The sequence below is a fragment of the Sus scrofa genome, chromosome 8 (genome assembly GCF_054392235.1).
Source record: "Sus scrofa isolate SSC_HxYL_T2T_F1_AM1 chromosome 8, Sscrofa_HxYL_maternal_Yorkshire_Landrace_v2.0, whole genome shotgun sequence".
In the NCBI taxonomy this organism is placed as follows: Eukaryota; Metazoa; Chordata; class Mammalia; order Artiodactyla; family Suidae; genus Sus; species Sus scrofa.
This window is the reverse complement of record NC_139390.1, coordinates 39,122,403-39,147,911: the sequence shown is the minus strand read 5'-3', so window position 1 is coordinate 39,147,911 and position 25,509 is coordinate 39,122,403. Positions and strand designations below refer to the sequence as shown.

Below are 25,509 nucleotides of genomic sequence, written 5' to 3'. Positions count from 1 at the left end.
CAGAAGGAATATATATATTTGTCTTTTGTCTTCTCTAGGGCCCCACCCGAATCATATGGAGGTTCCCAGGCTAGGGGTCGAATCGGAGCTGTAGCCGCCGGCCTACACCACAGCCACAGCAGCACCAGATCCAAGCCAAGTCTTCAACCTACACCACAGCTCACGGCAACACCAGATCCTTAACCCACTGAGTGAGGCCAGGGATTGAACCCGAAACCTCATCGTTCCTAGTCGGGTTCATTAACCACTGAGCCACGATGGGAACTCCGATATTTAAATAATAAATTCTCTGACTACGAAGATGTAAATTTTAAGATCAATGTTATATAGAAAATTACGTTAAAAATAAAACAGAAAAAAAAAATATCAAAGTAGGTCTAGAGAAGCCAAGAGAGAAATCTATATTTTTTTGAAGTATAGGTAATTCACAATGTTGTTTCAAGGGTAGTATGTGTAACTGAATATATTTTTTTTTTCTCAGATCCTTTTCCATTACAGATATTGAATAGAGTTCCCCGTGCCATACAGAAGGTCCTTGTTGTTTGTCTACTTTATATATAGTAGTGTGTATGGGTTAATCGCAAACTCCTAATTTATCTGCCCATCCCTGGAAATCTACATTTTTGACAGGAAGCATTTCTGCTTCTGCAGAGATTTATTTTTTAAAGCGATAGTGTTAATTAATGCTATAAATTTTCTTACTTTCATTTATGACTTTGTCAAACACTCTAGCAAAATTATTCTGCTGAGTCCCTATGATTTCTTACGAGTTTCTTAGCAATATTAATTCATTTTCCAAGCGAAAACTGAAATCTTTGCTTGGCATAACTCTAAGGGTTTCCAAAACAGACCTCCATGCCCAGGAGGGACCTGGGGAGTTTGGGCCATGGGAAGGGTTAACAATTTGAAAAATCTTGGAAATCTTAAAGAATCATTAAAGAAACCATCAGTTTCTCCTCTTCTATGTTTGAGAGCCAAGAACTATGTTCAAAATATTTATTACGAGACTAAATTATGTCTTATTAAGAACTCCAAGTTAACAAGATGTGATGTTAGGTTGCATAAGGATATTTAAAGTTAACCCACAGAAAGCTTTGTTCTAGTAGAGGAATTGCTTCCCCAGCTTTGGGGGATCCAATGCATAAATCTTTAATTGGATATAATGATAGTTATTTGACATTTCACTTTTTCTATCATATCACACTCTTTATATTTTATGCCTGGCCATCCTCTATCAATTTAAGTTATTCTCCAACTTTATCAGAGCAGTAAAACTAGTAATTTAGTTATAGATTTTACGTAAGCCATTGCTAGTAAGTATCCTGTCTGAGTCTTAGCCCTGAGGGCGAGCATCCTCTTATTTCTTAAGCAACATTGCCATCTCGTGGCTACGTCCACATATTTTCCAGGGAAATTCAGGGGCTAAATCAACTAAAGAGACCTCGATGGCACCAGATTGGACTTGATTCATAGCCAGAATTTAATGATGGATCAAGTTGGTTAGGGAAGAAAGGATTATTCCCTTCCCCCCAAATTCTATAACTTTGGTTTCCAGTGGTCCATGTTACTTAGTCTTATATGGCCCCTTTGGGCTATTCAGGGAAGAAAAACTAAACCAAACAAAGAAAACATTAAGAAAAAAAAAGCTATCATTATTGCCACCAAAGCACCATGTATTTCAAATACTGGCCCATTCAATTTGAAGTTACATTTGCCCATCTGTATCCATATTTCTTTCCTGGAGCTTTTTAGGATCTACTTTTCAACATGAAGGCACTGTAATGATGAGAGATTATACTGGTCTCTAAAAAGAAAATCAGGAAAAAGTGTTTCAGTTTTCCTAAATAAAAACTGAAACAGATTTGTTTCCAATCTTCTTTCCGGGATGTTTGGTGAGTAAACAGAAAAAGCCACATTTCTCTCCTCTCTGCAAAACTTGGGAAAATTCCAGTTGAGGTGGGCCACCTGTGAGGTCTAATATTTGGATGTCAGTCTCATTCTATTTTGGATTTTCTCTAGAGACTCGTATGAATAATCATAAAGCTGTTCCTAAGTCTGAATCATCCAGGTGACTAGCTGCATTTGGCAGACAACCCCCACTAGGCAAGCGGCAGCTGATGGGATCTCATTATTTTAACTGTGACTCTAGCTCTCAGTAATACATGGTGACCATGAGATGGAAGGGAATGACTTATGAAATACGTACTCTGACAGCTCAACAAAGGAGCAATCCAAATATGAAACACAAGAGAAGACATTTTTAACCTCTAGGGAAAAAAAAATAAAACTTCTTTTTTTTTTTTTTTTTTGGTCCTTCTCTTTCTCCTATTGAAAATCTAATTGGAGTTCCCATTGTGGCTCAGTGGTTAATGAATCCAGCTAGGAACCATGAGGTTGTGGGTTCGATCCCTGGCCTTGCTCAGTGGGTTAAGGATCCGGCGTTGCCATGAGCTATGGTGTAGGTCACAGATGTGGCTCGGATCCTGCGTTGCTGTGGCTGTGGCGTAGGCCGGTGGCTGCAGCTCCGATTGGACCCCTAGCCTGGGAACCTCCATATGCCGCAAGAGCGGCCCAGGAACAAAAAAAAAAAAAAAGGACAAAAAAAAAGAAAAGAAAGGAAAATCTAATTGTGCAACAACATTTTTATATGTATGTATACAGATCAGGAACACTTACACTAAACTTTTAGTAATTTACCTGTCACTAAACTTTTAATAATTTAATATGCTCCAAGGCTTTTAAAAATTAATATATTCTTTTCCATTTAGAAAGTTAAGGACCGCATAATACATGCCATAAATTATTTCTGCAATAGTCTGCTTATGAGTCACTAAAGCCAGATCTAGACCAGTGTTTTTCAAACTTGTCCGCCGATGCTAAAGATACAGATGCCCCCAGAGATTCTGATTTAGTGGTTTGGAGTGGAGTCCAAGATTCTCTCTTTGATAAGCATGCCAAGTGATTTTCATCAGCAAACAAATTCAGGAAATTTTAGTCAACACTTTTATTGAAGTGACTTAAGATCTAAGTATAATCACATATCAGACTTATTGGAAGTTAAGTATAATTTAAGAATTGTCCTTTTGAATAACCCAAATGTTCAAACATTTTGAAAATAATTACTTAAAAATTTCATAAAATTCATGCATTATATGAATCAGGATACAAATTCTTTATAAGGACTGCTACTCCGTGGGTTCCAATTTTGAATAATATCCATTTGTCTCTTTCATTGATTCATAATTACATTAAAGGTTAGGCACCTGTTTTTAAACGTGTGAATGGATTTGCATGAAGGAAATTCGCTAGCAAAACAAAACCCTGCAAAAGAAAGTAGATGAGAACAAGAGAGAAAATAGAAGCGAAGGTGCAAAGGTACAACATGTACGGGATGGAAGGACAGCAGGAATGCTGGAAAAGCAACCCCGACATAAACACTGGCATGAGGGAATTTAACTTTATGATACAATTAATAGAAGGGTGAAGGAAATAAGACCAAAGGGGAAGATAAGCAGAAGTGTAATGAATAGGGATAAAAAGAGATTTCCAGGAGTTCCCATCATGGCTCAGCAGTTAACGAACTTGACTAGTATCCATGAGGAGGCAGGTTCGATCCCTGGCCTCACTCAGTGGATTAAGGCTCTGGACTTGGCTCGGATCCCGAGTTGGTGTGGCTGTGGTATAAGCTGGCAGCTGTAGCTCCGATTTGACCCCTAGCCTGGGAACTTCCATATGCCTCGGATGCAGCTCTAAAAAGACAAAAGACGAAAAAAGAAAAAAAAAAAAAGATTTCCATTTTGAGCCTTTTATAGGATCAGAGTTCCTTCTTATTTGTAAGAGTTGATGAAACCTAGTTCCCAATGGTCAGCAGCATCTGTAATTCTGAAAAACAAATAGATCTTAGGAAGCATTTCTTTTTCTTTCTTTCTTTCCTTCTGGTCATGCCAAAGCATGTGGAATTTCCTGGGCCAGGGATTGAACCCACGCCACAGCAGTGACCTGAGCCCCTACAGTGACAATACTGGATCCTTAACCTGCTGCTGGAAGCATTTCCTGGAACGGGTCTTCTAAAACAGTACCTCTTCAAGAGCTCCATAAAAAAGGGCTTCTGTGACAAAATAATTTTTGAGAGTCCACACATGACATTCTTCTCAAAGGTCCCCCACAAACAGTGGAAGCCTAAAGGCTCTGAAGAATTCTGCAGAGAAAATTCGTTCAAATCAATTTTAACTCATTATTTGGCAAACTTAGTTGGCTATGGGACCCTTTTTTTCAATCCACATCATATCAACATTCTGTAGAATCAGTGAGAAGTGGAGCTCAACATCAGAAAACCTGGGTTTGAACTCTTGTGCCAACAATTATTTGCTTCCTGACCTGGGTTAGGTTACTTAATAATGATGTAGCCTTAGCTTCTCCATCTGTAAAATGGATTTCGTGATGTAAAGAGCTTAGCGCAATATCTGGCACAAAGTAAATGTTAGGTTAAGCACTAGTTCTTTGTATGTTTCCTATTCTGGGAAACACAGGGTCAGCTTAAGCATTCTGCCAAATGATCAACATGAAGCATACGTATTAAATTATGCTATTGCGCTCCTTAACATCCAGAAGAAATTTTTCCCATCAAAGAAAACCTGACTGTTTTTCTTTTCTTTTCTCCTTCCACCCCCGAACCCTTTTTATTTTCAATGAGGCAAATACAAATCAAACCAAGAAAGGTCAGAGTCAATCACATCTCATCCAGGCAGGGGCTCTGCAGTGGAGAGTCATTGTAAATAACAGGATAGTATGGATACAAAATGAATATTGGATCAAAAATAACCAAAAATAAGCACGATCTTAGTCTGTTTGGAATGCCATAACAAAAATAGCACGGAGTAGGAGTTTAGACAACAAACATTTATTTCTCACAGTTCTGGAGTCTGGGTGTTCCAAGTTCAAGGTGTCAGCATCGTCAATGTCTGATGAGAATCTGCTTCTAGGTTTGTAGATGGCCATCTTCATGCTGTGTCCACACCTGGCAGAGGGCTGAGGGAGGGTCCCTTTCATAGGGGCAATAATCACATTCCTAAGAGCTCCACCCTCCTGACCTCCCAAAAGCTTATCTCCAAACACCATCACTTTGGGGTTTAGGTTTCAGCATATAATTTTGGAGGGACAACAAATATCCTATCTATAGGAACAATTTATAGGGTGAAGCTGCCTTTAAGAAAGACAGAATTCTTGGAATTCCCATCATGGCTCAATGGAAAGGAATCTGACTTGCATTCATGAGGACTCAGGTTCGAGCCCTAGCCTTGCTAAGTAGTTTATGGATCCAGCATTGCCGTGAACTATGCAGCTCAGATCTGGTTGCCAGCAGCTACAGCTCTGATTCAACCCCTAGCCTGGAAACCTCCATATGCTGCAGGTGTGGCCCTAAAAGGAAAAAAAAAAGAATTCTTACTGGCTAGTAAAGCTATGGGCTGGTGCCAAACACAACAGTGAAATAGGTGAAATCTACTTTTCATGACCTTGACTGTCCCATTCAAAGGGAGAAAGCTTTCTACTACGTACCCTACCAACCCTAGTCCCATACTAAGGCCTAATGGCCCTTGTTCTCCCTCCTTCCCATATGACTTTCTGGAAAGACTCTAAAACCACCTTCATACTCTGAGATGACAGCTTCAAGGTATTTGCATCCTTCTAAGTCCTAAGTCTGAGTAAGGCTCTATATGTGAAATATCAACAATTTGCTAATAAAGTGTAGGAGGGGGGCCTTCCAGGGAGGGCTCCTAAAATTACTTCTGTAGAAAGTGGATTCTCCAGCCTTGATGATCTGTCTTCTCTTGCTTTGTTGTTGTTTGTTTGGTTTTTGTTTTTGTTTGGGGGTTTGGGTTGTTTTCTGTTTTTTGGTTTTTTGGGGTTTTGTGCGTGTGTGTCTTTTGAGGGCCACACCCGTGGCATATGGAGGTTCCCAGGCTAGGGGTTGAATCAGAGCTGTAGCTGCAGGCTACACCACAGCCACAGCCACAGCAACTCAGGATCCGAGCCAAGTCTGCAACCTACACTACAGTTCACAGTAATGACAGCTCCTCAACCCACCGAGCAAGGCCAGGGATCAAAGCCACATCCTCATGGATACTAGTAGGGTTTGTTACCTTGGAGCCACAATGGGAACTCCCGTGTCTTCTCTTGTTCTAATTAATGCCACTTCTCTAAGGTTGTGTACAAAGTCCCTCATGCCCAGCTTGCCATTTCTAGTACATGATTTAAGCTGCACTTGTATCTTAGATCTTTCTCATCACATGTTACATTAAGCTGGGAAACTTCCCTGAATGAGTTATCACTACATCCAGGCTTCCAGATGACAGTGCCATGGAAGACATTGGTTTGTCCCTCTATCGACATAATGGATTTAAGATTATCTCCCCTCAAAGAGGTTCCTTACTTATAAGCAGTCACAGCCCCATCTTTCAGAGAGATCACAAACCCATCCCACAGGAACACACTGCCAAGATCTACTGAGTGCATTCTATTCCACAACTCAAAGTCTTGCTCACTGTTGTGTCCCAGGGCCTAACACCATGTCTGGAGCATCATTTAACAAGCACTGACAAGTGATTCTCTTTTTTTTTTTTTTTTTGTATTTTAGGGGGGCACCTGAGTCATTCCCAGACTAGGGGTCTAATCAGAGCTGCCAACTGCAGGCCTACACAATTCCCGGCAACACTGGATCCTTAACCCACTGAGCAAGGCCAGGAATTTAACCCTCACCCTCATGGGTACTAGTCAGGTTTGTTACTGCTGAGTCAAGATGGGAACTCCTGACAAATACTTCTTAAATGAATCAATGATCAATGGAAAAGTAACTCTTCCTTTTTTTTTCTTCTTTTAGGGGTGCACCCATGGCATATGGAAGTTCCCAGGCAAGGCATCAAATCAGAGCTGTAGCTGCTGGCCTTCGCCAGGGCCACAGCAACATTAGATCCGAGCTGAGTCTGTAACTATACCACAGTTCACAGCACCACCAGATCCTTAACCCACTGAGTAAGGCCAGGGATCAAACCCTCACCCTTGCGGATGCTAGTCAGTTTTGTTTCCGCTGAGTTCCACAAGTAACTGTTTCCATTCTCACTTCCACCTAAGTGGAGGTGAGCCAGAGCCAGGCCAATCCTGAAGTCTGGGAGTCTGTTATTCCAAAGACACAGCTCTGAAACCTGTTACCTGGTCTAAGAAGGCAGAAGTAAGTAGAAGGGGAATGCAATGCCCAATCCTTGGGATCCCAATATCAGAAATCAATTGCAAAAGAGTCCGATTTATCAAACGACACTCAAGATATTCTGACAGCTGTCCAATTACTACCTTTTCCAAAATATATTTCACATCACACTTCAAGATACTATTTCAGTGGTATCACTAAGATTATGCCTTAAACTGTATTGCAATCAAGCTATAACATGCCCATTTATCATATTTTTTTGTTCTTGCCCAATAGGAAATAGAGTTAGCTGCCTGGTTTTGATATACTAATTGTCAATGACACAGTGGAAAGTGTGATGTCCATGCTGGCACCCGGGGGCAGTTTTTTTACACGTGAAATTATCCCATCACCTTACATTTGAAATAAAAAAAAATAGTTCCTGATTCATTTCCAAGGCCCCTCTTCACTCACAGGATTAAGGCGGCCAAGCTTCACCACTTCAGTATTCAAATGGCATATACTAATGTCACTTACCCATATGGTTCCTGGGCTCACATTTCGATGACTTAATACAGTCTTTAAAATCTCCATAACACATTACCCTTAATTATAGATATTATTCAGTCACACTAATCAGAGGTCTTTCATTCAACCCAAGCTTTTTAGAATGCTATTGGTAGTCATTTTTCTCATGAAGGATTTGCAAGAGATCTAAAAGCGAATTATAATGGTCTGCAATTTGCCCACACAGCAGGTAGAGCATAGAGCTGGCATAATGAGAAGTGTTAGAATGGATCTCTGAACCCCCCTCTCCCCGCACTCGTTTTATTGTCAATGATGATCCTAGGATTATAGTTTCAGGAGAAAGTTGTTAAAAGACTGGTACTTTACCTGCTGATGACATAACTGGGTAACATTCTCTTGTGAAGGCCACCATGCTTCTCCTGTTGTCGTGCATGCTTGCTTTTTTTTTTTTTTTTTTTTTTTTTTTTGTCTTTTTGCTATTTCTTTGGGCCACTCCCTCAGCATATGGAGGTTCCCAGGCTATGGGTCGAATCGGAGCTGCAGCCACTGGCCTACGCCAGAGCCACAGCAAAGCGGGATCCGAGCCGCGTCTGCAACCTACACCACAGCTCACGGCAACGCCGGATCCTTAACCCACTGAGCAAGGGCAGGGACCGAACCCGCAACCTCATGGTTCCTAGTCAGATTCGTTAACCACTGCGCCACGACGGGAACTCCCATGCTTTCTTATAAAGAGGTATTTGCCCCCAAATTAATTCTCCCATTGACATGTGGCACTCTCTTAAATTTGCCATACCAACTGTATCTTTTCTTTATTCCAGCACACATGTTCTCTTTGACAGGGAAAACACAAAGGAATGCAATTGGACATGACATTGAGCTCCTGAAGAGTCAGAACTTTGTCCACCTCTATATCCCTAATACATACTGTATCCAGCACATAGGATGTACTCATTGAACTCAAGAATGAATGAATGAATGCATGAACAAATAAACAAATGATCTGATGCTATTGGCCATGGAGGAACAACAACAACAAAAAAAACAGGATGGAATATTATTGTGAAATAAAAGGTCTTAGAAGAAGACCACATGGTAGATTGGATGAATGGGTTTCTTACCTGTGACATCAAAGATACCTGGATTTCTTGTGAAGAGCAACTGAAATAACATAAGCGAAAACTCCATAAAAGCAGTACAGAACTACCCAGAGAGAGTGTTTTGAACATGATGACAGTGAATTGCGAATAAAATAAGCTGAAGCTGAGGCGTTCCCATCATGGCTTTGCAGAAACCAATATGACTGGTATCCATGAGGACACAGGTTCAAACTCTGGCCTTGTTCAGTGGGTTAAGGATCTGGTGTTGCTGTGAGCTGTTTTGTAGGTTGCAAATGCAGCTCAGATCTGGGTTGCTGTGGCTGTGGTGTAGACCGGCAGCTACAGCTCTGATTTGACTCCTAACCTGAGAACTTCCATATGCAGTGAGTGCAGCCCTAAAAAGACAAATAATAATAATAGTAATAAGCTGAAACTGACAATTAAGCTACAGCATGGAGTGGCAGAATTATAGGTCAGCCCCAGAGCAGAGGTGTCATTTTTATTTACTGAAGGAATGTGGCTTTGGTTCAGGCCCCACAGAATGGAGATGGGTGAAGGGAGTCAGCAAGGAAAGTATTTCATTACAAAGAAGGTACAGGTACAGAAGCACTCTTTTTCTTGATTTTATTATTAGATATTAAACTGATAGTATAAAAACTAACATTTACCCAGGTTACAAAGAAAGAGTTTAGCATTTTTCAGAGTTAGCAAGGTTAAGGTGCACACCCAGATGAAAGGAGTATAAGTCAGCTTCTTTTTGTTTTGTGGACCCTCCCCCAAAATTACTCTAAAATCAAAAGGAGGAGTTCCCTGGTGGCTCCATGGGGTTAAGGATTAGGCCTTGTCCCTGCTGTGTGGCTCGGGTCGCTGCAGTGGCACAGGTCTGATCCCTGGCCTAGGAACTTCTTTATGCTGCAGGCATAGCCAATAAAATAAATCAAATCAAATCAAAAGGAATTTCTAGAAATAAAAAACATGGTAACAGGAAAAAAGTACGGCTTTGGTGGTCTGATAAGTAACCTGGATATGGCTGAGGAAAGAATTGGTGAATGTGAAGATTTGTCAATGGAAATGTCCCAAACTGAAATGCAAAGAAAAAACAATGATCTTTAGAGCATCTTGTGGTGTCACAAATTAAATCTGTGGCTCAAAAGTGACAATGTTGCACATATATAAAAGGAATGAAAAGCCAACCTGAACAAGCTCCCAGTGTCCAAAGATGGAATAATTTGAGCAACAAAATTAAGCTGTATTGATTTATAACCCCCCAAAACCAAAGAAAGCAAAGACAAAACGTATTCTAGACTAACTGCCATGCCCTGTGTAGTTAGAATTTGAATTGCAGACTTGAGAAATGGCAAGAGGATGGAAAGGGTACAGAGCAAATAAACCAAGTACAGGGGACCTCTTTCACAATCAGGGCACATTCCCTCATTTGACTCCTAAACACAGAGGGAGCACAATTAAACTCCCACTTGGGAATGAGTTGGTGACCATCAGACCCAAGGGAAGGTCTCTCCCCCATCTCTGTGTCCCAGCATGAAACAAGATGCTTTTTTTAAAAAAGTTTGTAGTTTATCTTATTTATTTGTTTATTTTCACCTAAACAGCCCCCATTGCTGGTTCAGGCACTGAGCTTACACAAATAGAGCTGTAGCCAATTCAGAGCTCATCTCTAAAAGGCACAGGGCAAAAGCTGTCATTTGTGAAGCTTGTGTTTAAAGCCAACATTAAAGTGAAAAGAAAAAAAACGGGCAGAAAGAACAATACTGATTTTAAGAAGCGGCATTCCACTATGACCTTGAACTTGAACTTTTTCAACAGTACTTCACAGTGAAGAAGTCAAGGGACAGGCACTCAATTTAAAATCCATTCGTGGCCCCTAGCTTTTGGCCTTGAGTTTGAGTATTTTGAGTCAAACGGCGTTCCTAGGAGGATGGAGTTTATAAACATCTAGGTGGGAAAAGTAAAGGGTGTGTCCTGGTAGCTTTTGTATTTAACACGGACATTAAAATGGCCTGAAACAGTCCCACGAGATACACATACGGTAATTAATGTTTATCTCAAAGCTGGCTCCTACCCAGACCACTGCTCTGCATTTACGAAGCAAGACAATTCTCTCAAATAAGGAGCTTCCAAACTAACAGTGCTCAGGAGTTCCTGTCGTGGGTCAGGGGAAACGAATCTGACTAGCATCCATGAGGATGCAGGTTCGATCCCTGGTCTCGCTCAGTGGGTTAAGGATCCAACATTGCCGTGAGCTGTGGGGTAGGTCGCAGATGCGGCCAGGATCTCACGTGGCTGTGGCTGTGGTGTAGACCAGAGGCTACAGCTCTGGTTTGACCCCTAGCCTGGGAACCTCCACGTGCTTCAGGTATGGTCCTAAAAAGACAAAACTAAAAAACAAAAAACAGTGCTCAACTAAACCAACTGGGCACTTCAAAGGAGGAAAAGAGAAGCAAGCCAAGCAACCGCATTCTCCTAATTGTTCATCATCTGCATTTAGCCGGATGTCATTGCTACTACTGTGAGTTCCCCGCCTGAAGCTAGGGCTGGCTTCCAAACCCCCAAAGAAAATTAAAACACCCAATATTCTTTTCAAGTGCCAGCTAACACCAGCCATGACAACATTTATGATCAGTTTGTAAACTGAAAGGACTCTTGTCTTTTTGACTCAGCACGATCAATTTTCCGCTTTAGTTCATGTCGTTGCTCTCCAAGAGCCTCGGACTTCAGGATGAGAACCCTGAACCTGTGTCATGGACTGGGCTTCGAATGAATATGCTCCTAAACGCCTAGGCAATGGTTTTTATCAAAGTAATGGAATCTGTATCTCTAAAATAAAATAAAATGCAATATATCTGAAGTTACAAATGCACTAAGCCAAAACATTTAACTCTCTGTGTGAAGTGATACACAGAATGGCCTTTTCACATTATCTTAAGTGAGATCTGAGGCGGGCACAGCAGGCAGATGGAGGCCCTGGGGACAGTGGCTGTTGCAGGTGTCCTGTGGCAGAGGAACATGGCTGGTGGTTTTAAAACCCTGGGGAGAAAAAGAAATAGTTCATCATGACAGTCATTTTCTTAGATTTTTCTTTGGGAAAGACCTAAATGAAATTTGGGTGGTTAGTCTAAGTTTACATCCATAAAATCTCTCAGATGGAGCTCTCCCCATGTCAGCCAGAGCACCAGCCTCCAGACAACCCAGAAATTAAAGGTGTGAGGTGGAGGTGAAAGGTGTCCCCCAGGAAGCAAAACATTCATTTTGCTGCATGATGCTGAGCACTTAAAAGAGCATTAAAAAGCAGCCAACTTGGAGCTCACGTCGGGGCTGAGCGGTTAATGAACCCAACTAGTATCCATGAGAACATGGGTTCAATCCCTGGCCTTGCTCAGTGGGTTAAGGATCTGGCATTGCCATGAGCTGTGATGTAGGTTGCAGACTTGGCTTGGATCCCGAGTTGCTGTGGCTGTGGTGTAGGCTGGCAGCTGTAGCTCAGATTCGATCCCAAGCCTGGGTATCTCCACATGCTGCGGGTGTGGCCCTAAAAAGATTAAAAATAAAATAAAATAATAGAAAGCAGACAACTTGTTCCATCCAAACCACCCCACTTACTTGGCAGTCCACATCTTATTGGAGAAGGACTCCGGCTTCGAGATATCTGGAAAATATAAAAGTGTAATGTGAGTTACACAGTAGGTGGCGCTCAAAGAATGAATCCTTTGGATGTTTTTTCCTAAAACCAGCTAAACAGACGCTCTGGAGCAATTCAGAACTATGTTTTTCCCTGACCTTGAGTGCTGTGATTCCCTTTATTCTTCCTGAAGTAAACGGACACTCAGCTTAAATTATATTTTCTTTCTTTCTTTCTTCCTTCCTTCCTTCCTTCCTTCCTTCCTTTCTCTTTCTTTCTTTCTTGCTTTCTTGCCTTCTTGCTTGCTCGCTTGCTTGCTTGCTTGCTTGCTTTCTTTCTTTCTTTCTTTCTTTCCTTCTTTCTTTTTGTCTTTTTGTCTTGTCTAGGGCCGCTCCCGTGGCATATGTAGGTTCCCAGGCTAGGGGTCTAATCGGAGCTGTAGCCACCGGGCTACGCCAGAGTCACCGCAACATGGGATCCCGAGTCTGCGACCTACACCACAGCTCACGGCAACACTGGATCCTTACCCCACTGAGCAAGGCCAGGGATCGAACCTGCAACCTCATGGTTTCTAGTCGGATTCGTTAACCACTGAGCCACAACAGGAACTCCTTAAATTATATTATTAATTAAAAGCTGGGCTCAGAGGTCTAGGCTTTTGTTGTTTGTTGTTGTTGTTAATAGTTGCTAAACACTTTGAGATTGGATGCTCACTGGCCATACTGAATTCTACTCTTTCCAGAAAATATTTATTATTATTATTATCATCGTCATCAATAATTCAAGCTAAAATGACCAAATACTCTCTGGTACATCCTTTACATGAATTATCTCATCTGTCCAAAATGCTGCCTTATTAAAGAAAGTCACTGGGCAGCCAGAAAAGAACCCTTTTTCAAATCTCACCTTTGGTTTCTTTGAGCAAAATCTACCCCCTCCCTTACCTTTATATCTGTTACCACTCAGAAATAACTGACCACACATGTTCCTCTTGCTCTGAGTTTTCGAGAACTTTATTTTTATTATTATTATTATTGTCTTTCTGCCTTTTCTATGCTCCTGTGGCATATGGAGATTCCCAGGCTAGGGGTCTAATTGGATCTGTAGCCTGGGGCCTACGCCACAGCCACAGCAATGCCAGATCCGAGCTGCATCTGCAACCTACACCACAGCTCAAGGCAATGCCAGATCCTTAACCCACCGAGCAAGGCCAGGGATCGAACCCGCCACATCATGGTTTCTAGTGGGATTCATTAAACACTGAGCCACGAGGGGAACTCCTCAAGCACTTAAGATAAATAGACACCAACAAAGATGGAAGCTATTTTCTGGATGCAAGACCTCAAGTCAAAACCCAGACTAACCAAAAATATTTGTACCAGTCTTCTTGTAAGGAGATGATGACAGGAAGGGACAGAATTTTGGCAGCAGTATCACCTTTGAGAACAGATTTTATTTCTCTCAAATGTTTAAAGTGTGTTCTCCCTGGGCACAAAATGGGAAAAAAAGAGGAGGAGGTTCAAACATATACAGGAACTTAGAGGGACACTGCCCATGGGTAAGCCTTCTGGAGAGAGTCCGGAGTTAAAATCCGCTGAGGCTGTAATTGCAGTTAGTGTCTGATCTTGCTCTTTCTTCTGATATAAGACTTCCTCTTAGCATGAGGAGAATTGTGATTCTTCCAGGATAAAACTCTTAAAATGTTCTTTTTCTTTATCAGCCCCCTAAAGGTACCATTCTTTTGCTTTGACCTACTGTGAATACTTAACCCAAAAAGATGGATCATTAAGTTATGTTAAAAATTTCCAAGAGCAGGTTGTGGCTCAACAGGTTATGAACCGACTAGTATCCATGAGGATGCAGGTTTGATCCCTGGCCTCGCTCAGTGGGTTAAGGATCCGGCATTGTTGTGGCTGTAGCGTAGGCCAGCAGCTGTAGCTTCGATTCGACCCCTAGCCTGGGAACTTCCATATGTCATGGGTGCGGCCCTAAAAAGACACACACAAAAAAATCTCCAAGAGCAAATGGACTGTGTCAGACACATGCCTTTCCATTCTCAGGCCATTTCTTTCATCTGGATCATCCTCCCCAGACTCCCAGCCTGTGACAGTTCTGCCAGATCAAACACCAACTCGCTCATGAGCCAAATCCAGAAGGCGTTTCTGCCTCCTCTGACAGCTTTAGCCCTCTCCACCTTGTTTGGACTGTATCACATACCACCGTCAGTTACTGTGTTTAAATCATACTGGTCTTCCTGCATGGAAACCCATTTAGGGAAGCGACCATGTTTTAGCTATTTCTGTGTCACTCCCCCCACGAAATATAAGATCCATCCGTATAATATCCTTTGATAATGAGGGCATTATCAAACACAATGGAGTGGATAGAGAAACAAGAGATGCTCACAAACTCAGTAGGAAAGGGGAGTCTTGTTAACTTCAGGTAAGAGGAGGTGTGTTTGTTTTTGTTTCGAGGGGGCTTTAGAAGTTTAGGGCATTGCTTGAGATAATTTCAAAGAAGTAGAGAGTATCTTGCTAAACACGATTCCCCTTCTCCATCACACTCCCTAAAACAAGGCTGGATGAATATTTAAAGAATCTTTATTTAAAGGAATAGCAAATTGTTAGACTAACTGGTAACTACAAGTCTTGGTCCAGACCTGTATTCAAAAGGTGTTGACTAAATATTATGTGTTGAATGAACAAAGAGTGGTGAATCATTATAGTATTAGTTTTGGAGGTCCCGTTGTGGCCCAGTGGGTTACAAACCTATGAGGATGCGAGTTCAATCCCTGACCTGACTCACTGGCTTAAGGATCTGGCATTGCTATGAGCTGCAGTGTAGGTCACAGATGTCGCTCGGATCCTGCATTGCTGTGGCTGTGGCGTAGGCTGGCAGCTGTAGCTCCGATTCAACCCCTAGCCTGGGAACTTCCATATGCTGTGGGTGTGGCCTTTAAAAGCATAATAATAATAACAATAATAACAATGTTAGTATTGAGGGATGCTGTCTCCATAGTATTCAGGAATGTTTTTGCTGCTATTTTTTATTGGATAGATGTACTGTCAATCCTAAGAACAAACACTCAGTGTCAAATCTTATTCTTCCTACTTTGAAGATTAGAGGAAAATTAATACCCGCAACGCCCTTTATACAGTATTGAAATCCAGACAGCTTGAGCCATTTCTTAAACTCATACAAGAAATTCCAGAGGAACAAGGGACTGACACGTCCAGAGGTCAGCAGACTAAGGTGTCCCGTTTTCAGGAGACTGACAGATATCTGAACAGCCCATTTTCATTTAAAGATAAAAACAAAAGAATGAATAACGAAAGTCTATTATTCTCTCAACTAATTCATAAAAAAAAACTACCTCTATTTCCTTCTTTCTAAAATGATAATTTCTTAAGCCCAAAGTAGTAGGAAAAAAAAAATCGATCAATCTGGGGTTACCGCAGGAGGTTCTCTTGCCAGCGAAAGACTTAGAATCCCTTCTTTTATAGGTGACTGTCGATGAAAAAAAAATGTCAACCACAGGATGACTTTGATTAAACAGACACATACCGTGCTTAAACCAACACGGCTACGGGGGCAGATGGGACTTAAACTCCTGCTTCGACATCGAGTTACAGAGCGCACTGAATTCCACTTGAAAAAAGAGAAAGAGAAAAACAGTCAATTGTTTGTGAAAGCTCAGGTGGCCTAAAACGATACTCATATCCCATCGAATGAGCAAGAGGTCTTCTGATGTGATTACTCTCGCCCATTCCTGGTCATCAGCACGAGGTTCACTCATTTCCTATAGCTGCCCAACATCTACCCATAACTTTAGGGATTTCTCAAATTAAATCCCCTTACAAGGAACTTTGGGATATTTGAATTCTTGGTGCCAGTGGAACTTGGTTTTGATGGGCAAGAAATTACATTTTTGATGTTTTTGACGTTAGGAATTACATTCAAGTTTGCAGTGTAATGTTGGAGAATATAAGCTCCATGTGGGCAGGAATCTATGTCTGTTTTGTTCAATGCTGAATCCCCAGCACCTGAACACTGTGCTTGGGTCATAAATAACTAGTGCATAAAAACATGTCATTGAATGAAATGAATGAATGGATGAGGGAGGGAGGAATCGCCATCCACACTCTAGCTAAATCAAGGAACCAAAAGAAAACGCTATTTTCTATAATGAGATTTCACTAGTCAAAGTCTTCTTATCAATTTGTTCAACCCTTTTCTTTTCCAACTTCTTTGTTTCTTTTTCTTTTTCTCTTTTTGTCTTTTTTAGGGCTACACCCATGGCATATACAGGTTCCCAGGCTAGGGGTAGACTCAGCTGTAGCTGCTGGTCTACGCCAGAGCCACAGCAACACAGGATCCGAGCCATGCCTGTGACCTACACCCCAGCTCACCTCAACGCTGGACCCTTAACCCACTGAACAAGGCCAGGGATCGAACCCGCATTGCCGTGAGCTGCAATGCAGGTCGCAGACGAGGCTCGGATCTGGCGTTGCTGTGGCTGTGGTGTCGGCTGGTAGCTACAACTCCGATTAGACCCCTAGCCTGGGAACCTCCACATGCCACAGGTGCAGCCCTAAAAAGACAAAAAAAAAATTAAAAATAAAATAAAATATACTACTCTGCTTCTCCGCTCTATGTGTGAAAATCTGCCATGAAGCACTTTCCCTAGTCTCCAGTTCAAAGAGAACAGGAACTGACACCACCCAGATGGTAGCTTTACTCTGGACCCAGGAGCTTCTCCGCAGAATTCACTTAACTCTTTCTAGGAAGGGCAGGGTAAAACTCTGGAATGGGAATAATATGGAATAAACACCCAAGCACCCATAGCGAGCAGTTCCAATACCTAATCCCCGCCCACCTCTACATACACACACACACACTTGCATACCTTAGACTCCATTCTGAAGGCCGTCCAATTATTTAATGTGTTCAAAACATTCTCTAGCCAATGTATACAGAAACTAAATGGCTCCCAAAACTAAATGGCTCCTATCTCCCCACCTCCTCTGCCCTTCTTTTTTGTTTGTTTTTGTTTTTGTTTGGTATTTTGTTTTTTTAGGGATGCACCTTCGGCATATAGAGGTTCCCAGGCTAGGGGTCTAATCGGAGCTGTTGCTGCTGGCCCACGTCACAGCCACAGCAACGTCAGATGTCTACGACCTACACCACAGCTCACAGCAACACCGGATCCTTAATCCACTGAGCAAGGCCAGGGATTGAACCCACACACAACCTCATGGTTCCTAGTCAGATTCGTTCCCACTGCACCACCACGGGAACTCCTCTTTGCCCTTTTTTCTCTATCCTTCCCCTCCCTATACATCATACCAAGGAGAGAAAGATGAGGCACATTTATCATAAAATGGAGAATTGTCCATAAAAATTTGGCCAATTCTTTCCTGAAAGTTAACTGATCACTTTTAAATGCTTAGAATTCTAGAAGACCTCCACTCAGTGAGCTCAAAGGGCTTTGTCCTTACAGTAGGATAATATTTCTAAGGTGGAGCAGGCAAGTATGCCTAGTTCTGTCTTAAAAAAGGAACAAAGAAATTATTGCCAAGAAATTAAGAAAATTCATGGACAAGTCAAAGAAGAGAATCTGTTCTTTCCCAGGCAGTCCCCTTCCTCTCCTTTGTATGAGATCTTATCCAACAACCCTTTATGAATTTCTTTATAGAATCTCTGGGTTTATAAATGTTCTCGAACTTGTGAATCAAACACTTGGGATGAATTGTCACTATGCAAGGCCACCGTACAAAAGCCCCTCTCCTGGTGACAGCTTCTCCTTTCATAATGACACAGTCATTCTCCATGAGAGCAGGCCACACGTGATAAAACACCAAGGGAGCTGTGAAGTCGGAGTCATAGCTTCGACGGTACCTATTTTAAACACAAAAGAACAAGAGAGAAGTTAAGCCTTTGGGTAATCTAACTGGGAGGGACACCAGTATAAATTCTCATCTTTTATTCTGCTCAGATCTAGATAAATATGGACCCTGATTCTGTTATTAAAGAAATGGTTGTAGGCTCCTAGCATAGGAACCAGGGATAATGAGGATCCAACATGGACTCACTAAGAACAAATATGTCAGACTAATCTTGTTCCTTTTTTTCTCAGGATTATAAGAGTCGTAATTTAGAGAAATGCCAGAGATGGAGAACACCTGTAGCCTCACAGGCGATCTACAAGATTTCTCATGCTATTTTTGTAGACAAAATAAGAGAACTATAGGTACATGACTGATCCACTTAAGCAGGTGGACTACACATTGGTTCAACAGTTGTATCTAAAGTGGATAACAAATGGTTCAGTGAGAACCAAGAAGCAAGGGCTCACTCTCTATCCTGGGATAAGTCAACACATCCATCAATGGCTCCTGTGAAATACAGGAAAAAATGTCCAAAGGGGGAGTGGGTAGAAAAAAAAAATACAGATGACAGTATCAAAACAGCTCAAGAGGCTGGGCTATAATCAGCTACAGCTACTAAGAAACAATTCAATGTGGATACACACAAGGTCCTGCAATTGAGTCTAAAGAGCATTTAACTGCACAGATAGAGGTGATAATTGGCTTAATCGCAACACAAGTAGGTAAGAAGAACAGGTTTTGGCTGAACTCAAAAGGAGTCAACAATGTTATATGGCTGGGGGAAAAAAGAAAAGAAATGTCACTACAAATTAGCTGAATTAATAAAGAGAATAAAAATGGAAAGAGTGTTAGTCTCTCTAGGCTGGTCAGTTCAAACTGGGGGATTACATTCTTTGTGGACACTCTTAAGAAGCAATACTCAGATAAACATGGAACACAGGGCAAGGAAACCAACCTATTTGTTAAGAGAAGTCTCTTAAAGTTCCCATGTGACACAGTAGTGAGGATCTGGCATTGCCATAGCTGTGGGGCAGGTTGCAACTCTGGCACAGGTTTCACCCCCAGCCTGGGAACCTCCCCATGCCATGGGTATGGCCAAAAAAAAAAAGTCTCAAAATCCCCTTCTTGTGGAAAAAAAATCTGAAGCCATGAGGCCAGGAAAGGATTTAAGTAATTGATTTCAAATGTGTGAAAGGCTGCCAGGGTCAGAAAAAGGAAAAAAAAAAAAAAAAAAAAAAAGGATTAGACTTGTTCTGTAAAATCCTAGAGTACCAAATAAATCCAATCATTATTAGGAACTCTAGTTTGAGCTCACAGCCATCCAGAAGTACAGGCCAGAGTGTCCCAAGAGGTTGCATGTTACCTCTGATTAAAGATATGTACACACCAGGCCCACCAGAAGTCCGTGAAATGTGCAGCTTCCATAAACTCAAATGGATGAGTATTTCCGAGCGGCTCTAAGCATCCTCTAAAGGAAAGGGGAATAAAAGAAGAGGGATGAAGGGAATGTGTTCTGTAACAGAATTAAAAAGATCCTACTGCAGCGTACTGTTCCAAGATCCCAATCTTCAATGAGTGAACACATGCTGGGTGCAGTGACAGCAGCAATCTGAAAGAAACTGGAAACATGGCAATAGCAAGAAAAGATGACACACTGCAAGGCAATTGGAAATGCCATTGTAGTGATTTTCATAAGCAATAGAAAGGTCTATGGTCTCCGGTGTCAGCAAGCCTGCAGAGATCCTAGGCCACCATCAACCCATTACTCTGCAGCCTGAACAAAGACCCAGAGCTAACATTTCCTGATCGGCCACTATACGCCAGGTAGCACTCTAAGTACTTTATCCAAATGATCTCAACTAACATTTTACAGTCCTAAGAAATAGCTATTATTATTTCCCCCACTTGACAGAGAAGAAAATGAGGAAGAGAAAAAATAAGTAACATGCCCAAGATTATGCAGCTAGTTAGTGGTGGAGCCAGAATTTGCACCCAGGCGGCTTGACACCAGATCTCCTGTTCTTAGCCACTAGCTTGGCCTCTTGCCAGATTATCTCCAGCTGTATCTTAAGATCTCATAAAATTTCAGTAAAATGTTCTCAATTAAATTTCTTCGAATGTGTAAAGGAAATGTTTACCATGTAAAAGTCAGTTCGAAATCTAATGGGCCTAGATAAGAGTTTGTGGTGGTCATTCTCAAATGTTACTTTGCTTAAAGAACACCTGGATGCCTATTAAAGTGCAGATTCTGAGCTGCATCCAGACCTACTGAATAAATTATCATGTGATCCAGGAATCTGCATTTTTAATAAATACCTTCAGTAATTCTGATGCAAATGATCCATACACCATACTTCGAGAAACCTGACCTCAATAATGCAGTCAAAAACAATAAGCAGACAAAAAATCCAATTAAAAAGTGAGCAGAGGATCTAAATAGACACATTTCCACAAGAGATACACAGAAGGCCAACAGATGCATGAAAAGATGCTCAACATCACTAATCATCAGAGAAATTCAAATCAAAATTGCCGTGAGATAGCACCTCACACCTATTAGAAGACAAGAAATAACAAGTGTTTATAACTGGAATCTAATAACCAGCACAAATGAACATCTCCACAGAAAAGAAAATTATGGACTTGGAAAACAGACTTGTGGCTGCCTGATGGGAGAGGGAGGGAGTGGGAAGAATCGGGAGCTTGGGCTTATCAGACACAACTTGGAATAGATTTACAAGGAGATCCTGCTGAGTAGCATTGAGAACTATGTCTAGATACTCATGTTGCAACAGAACAAAGGGTGGGGGAAAAAATGTAATGTATACATGTAAGGATAACTTGATCCCCTTGCTGTACAGTGGGAAAATAAAAAAAATAAAATAAAATAAAGAAATAACAAGTGTTGGTGAGGATGTGCAGAAAAAAGAACCCTTGGGCACTGTCAGTGGGAATGTAAATTGGTGTAACCATAACAAAGCTCATAGAGGGCTCTTAAAAACTTGAAAAGAGAATTACCGTATGAATCAGCAATTCTACTTCTAGATATTTATCTAAAGAAAACTAAACACTCATTTGAAAAGATATATGCACTCCTGTGTTCAGCATTATTTTAAGAGCCAGGATGGATGCCTAAGTGTCCACTGATGGATAAACGGTTAAAGAAGTTGTGGTTATACATATACAGTGGGATACTGGTTAGCTATTAAAAAAGAGAATGAACTCTTGCCAGTTGAGACAGCATGGCTGCATTTTGAGAGCATTATTACGTAAGACAGAGAAAGACATACACCATAATGATCTCACTTATAGGTGGGATCTAAAACAGACAAACACACAAAAGCCAAGGTCCTAGATACAGAAAACAGATGACTGGTTGCCAGAGGTGGGGGGTGGGCAAGATGAGGTAGGGAGGTCAAAAGGTACACACTTCCGGTTATAAATTAAATAAGCCATGCAGAGGTAGAATTGTTAACAATATAGTGAATAATACTGTATTGTACCTTTGAAAGTTGCTTAGAGAATAGACCTTAAAAGATCTCCATACATAGTTACCAAAATATTATTATTATTATTATTATGCATGGTGACAGATGTTAACTAGACTTTACTGGTAATCATTACACAATATATATAAATATAGAATCATTAGGTTGTACATCTGAAACTAATATAATGTTATATTATATCTCAATAAAAAATTTAAACAATAAAAAGTGATACGCATTTGTATTTATATAGCACTTTTTTAAAAAAATATTCCAAACAGACTCCAGGTGTTCATTAATTCTCCCCAAGACTAATATGTTCAGTGGAAATCATAACAGCACCTCTGACTGAGAAGGAAAATGACCCCAGAAGAGGGCCCTGCCCTGCAGTACAGAGAAGTGCGAGGCAGGGCCTGGAAATTAGGTAGTGTCTGTTGACTTCCCTACCCAGAGTTCTTTTCTCTAAACTGTTCCTGGGGAATAGAGACAAGATCATTTATTTCTAAAGAATCCCTTGGCTTCTGCTCCTATGTCTCTTACTTGCAATCATTAAAAATTTCTCCATCGGCCCCAAATGCAATATCTAGGGGTGGGTCTAGTGTCTGCATTGCAAAGGCAATGCAACATATCTCCTGGATGAAGTTACTGAGGAGGCAAAAGTCAACTTCAGGAGGGAATGAAATCTTGGGATTGACATTCATGGCTCGGATCACATCCTGCAAAACAAAAAGATGGCATCACCTTGTTATCAACCTTTGACAAGACACATTGAAATCCTAAAGACGTTCTGACTGATGGGAAGTGGGAAAGCAGCATGTGCATGAAAACTAACTAGAGAAGAAGTATGTGTGCTCAAAGAAGAAAGACATTAAAAGAGAAACAGGAAAGGTGACGGGGACAAATGACATATGAAGGCCAAGGAGTCTCCAAAAAAAAGAAAAAGAAAAAGAAAGAAAGAAAAAAAATCTTTAGTGGCTTTTAATTATTATTTCCTTATTTTTCTATTCTGGACAAGTTACATGATCACCAACACAACTCTGACTTGTTCATAATCTATAACAGTAACAATTATAATAGCTTGCTTTTGTTTAGAGTTTACTTCATGCCAACTCTTTTCGCTAAGCAAATTAACTGCTTCCTTTCATTGAATTCTCTCGTGAACTCTGTGGGGTCATGACGGATATGCTTCCATTTAAAGATTAGAAAACTAAAGCACAGAGAGGTTAAATAAATGTGCAAGGTCACACAGCTAGTAAATGGTAGAGCTAGAATGCAAATCCATACCCGACTTACCCAAAATCTTGCTCTTAAGCACTATGGCTGGTATTCAACCTTCCAATCTTAAAGCCTTGTCTAAAGAAAATAGCTAGAAAGCTCAAAATATTTTTCCCCATAAAATGTCCAAGGAAGAAACAGCCAATAATGACTGCTTCTACAAAGTGTATTAGATGCTGTTCATTTCTGATCTTCCATTATAAAGAAGCAATATTAAGCACTGGGTGGATTTCTGACTCATCAGTATTCAACGTAAACAAGAGCAGCAGCAAACCGGTCCCGATAAAGGATGAAACACTTACGTTAACACTGCTCTGGGAATCATATAGATCAAGATGACAAATGATATAATCCAAGACAGCATCTTCAAAGTCATTTGACCCCGCGTAAGACGGTGTCAATGATTTCCTCACTCGGATCTTGAAATGTCTGAATGCCATTTTGGCTACATGGAATGCCTCCTGCACACAAAAGGACAGCAGATTTATTTGGTGGAAGGAGAATGGTAAAGTGGTCCAAAGCAAGGATGAAGAAAGTGTGCCCATCCAAAATTCCATATCATATTGATCTTCTGATAACTAAACCCAACAATAAAACTGTTTTGTTTGTTTGTTTGTTTTGCCTTTTCTAGGGCTGCTCCTGCTGCATATGGAGGTTCCCAGGCTGGGGGTCTAATCGGAGCTGTAGCTGCTGGCCTATGCCACAGCCACAGCAACACCAGATCCAAGCCACATCTGCAACCTGCACCACAGCTCACAGCAACGCTGGATCCTTAACCCACTGAGCAAGGCCAGGGATCGAACCGGCAACTCCATGGTTCCTAGTCGGATTCATTAACCACTGAGCCATGACGAGCACTCCTCAAAACTGTTTTTAACCCAGGAGAAAACGCATATCTAAATTTTGGAAAGTTGGAGCTCCCATCATGGCTCAGCCATGAATGAATCTGACTAGCATCCATGAGGATGCAGGTTCAATCCCTGACCTCAATCAGTGGGTTAAGGATCCTGCGTTGCTGTGGTTGTGGCACAAGCCAGTGGCTACAGCTCTGATTGGACCCCTTGCCTGGGAACATCCATATGCCGTGGGTGTGGCCCTAAAAGGATTAATTAATGAATTAATTTCAGAAAGTACATAAATACATATATGATTATCCATATTCACTAATTTTAAGACTGTTGACCACTGCTCTGGTAATCATGATTCTAAGAAGCAGGACAGTGCAGGCATTCTGGAAAATAAATCCCCCATGGTTACATAAGTACTTGAAATATGCTAGTTGATGCTATGATCCCACAGCACTATCATATTACTGGCCGAGAAATGAGAAAATTATCAATCTAGTGTTTTTGTCATACATAGACACATATTGAGTGTCTGGTATGTTTCCTGGCATATATTAGTTCAACAAATATTTACTAAATGCCTGTGATGTAGTGGGTGTGGGAAAAATTCAGTTATGCATGAAAGATACGACCTCTACAATTACAAAACTTTAGCCAACTCAGTTAAGTGAGTCAATTATATAAATTATATAATTATATAAATCAGGGGTTGGCAAGCTTCTTTCGGTAAAAAGCCAAATATTAAATCTTTTAGGCTTTGTGGGTCTGTCACTTTTTTTTCTACAACCTTTTTTTTTTTTTTGGCGTTTCAGGGCCACACCCACGGCACATGGAGGTTCCCAGGCTAGGGGTCTAATCGGAGCTGTTGCTGCCAGCCTACGCCAGAGCCACAGCAACACCAGATCTGAGCCGATTCTTCGACCTACACCACAGCTCATGGCAACGCCGGATCCTTAACCCACTGAGTGAGGCCAGGGATCGAACCTGCAACCTCATGGTTCCTAGTCGGATTCATTTCCGCTGCACCATGATGGGAACTCCCCTCTACAACTCTTTAAAATTCGAAACGATTCTTATATTTTAACTCTTAGATGATACTTCTCTTAGAAATATAGGCCAAGGCCAGATACGGTCCAAGGGTCATAATTTGCTGAGCTATATATAAATGAACAAATATAGGAAAAAGTCCAGTAGATTCTGATAATTCTGCTGTCACACCAATGTTTTGTTTTGGTTTGGTTTTCTTTTTAGGGCCGCACTCATGGCATATGGAAGTTCCCAGGCTAGGGGTTAAATCGGGGCTGCAGCTGCTGGCCTATGCCACAGCAACGCATAGCATCTACAGCTTGTGGCAATGCCAGATCCTTAATCCAGTGAACGAGGCCAGTGAACTAGGCTAGGGATCAAACCTGCATCTTCATAGCTACTAGTCGGGTTCTTAAACTGCTGAGCCACAATGGGAACTCCCTGTTTTGTTTTTTAATATTTAGCTGTTCTCATGACAGACTCTTAATATCTCAGTATGGTACTCATAGAACAAATGCATTTGCTTGGAAATTGAAGATTCT

At 41.3% G+C, this 25,509-nt stretch overlaps 1 protein-coding gene across 5 annotated transcripts in view; it reads right to left on the bottom strand.

Moving 5' to 3' along the window:
- Positions 1 to 9,420: 9,420 nt before the first annotated feature.
- The window catches only part of SPATA18 (spermatogenesis associated 18), a 43,141-nt gene continuing 27,052 nt past the window's right edge, over positions 9,421 to 25,509 (bottom strand). For 2 of the 5 annotated variants that reach the window (XR_002346352.2, XR_014811845.1), the window contains 6 exons: positions 23,399 to 23,557; positions 22,362 to 22,537; positions 18,170 to 18,343; positions 16,010 to 16,093; positions 12,427 to 12,472; positions 11,671 to 11,853 (listed from right to left, as the gene is read on the bottom strand). Coding sequence is in view for 2 of the 5 variants with exons in the window: in XM_021100316.2 (XP_020955975.1) it covers positions 11,846 to 11,853; positions 12,427 to 12,472; positions 16,010 to 16,093; positions 18,220 to 18,343; positions 22,362 to 22,537; positions 23,399 to 23,557 (597 nt within the window). In the remaining 3 variants the exon portion in view is untranslated. 5 annotated transcript variants of the gene reach the window in all.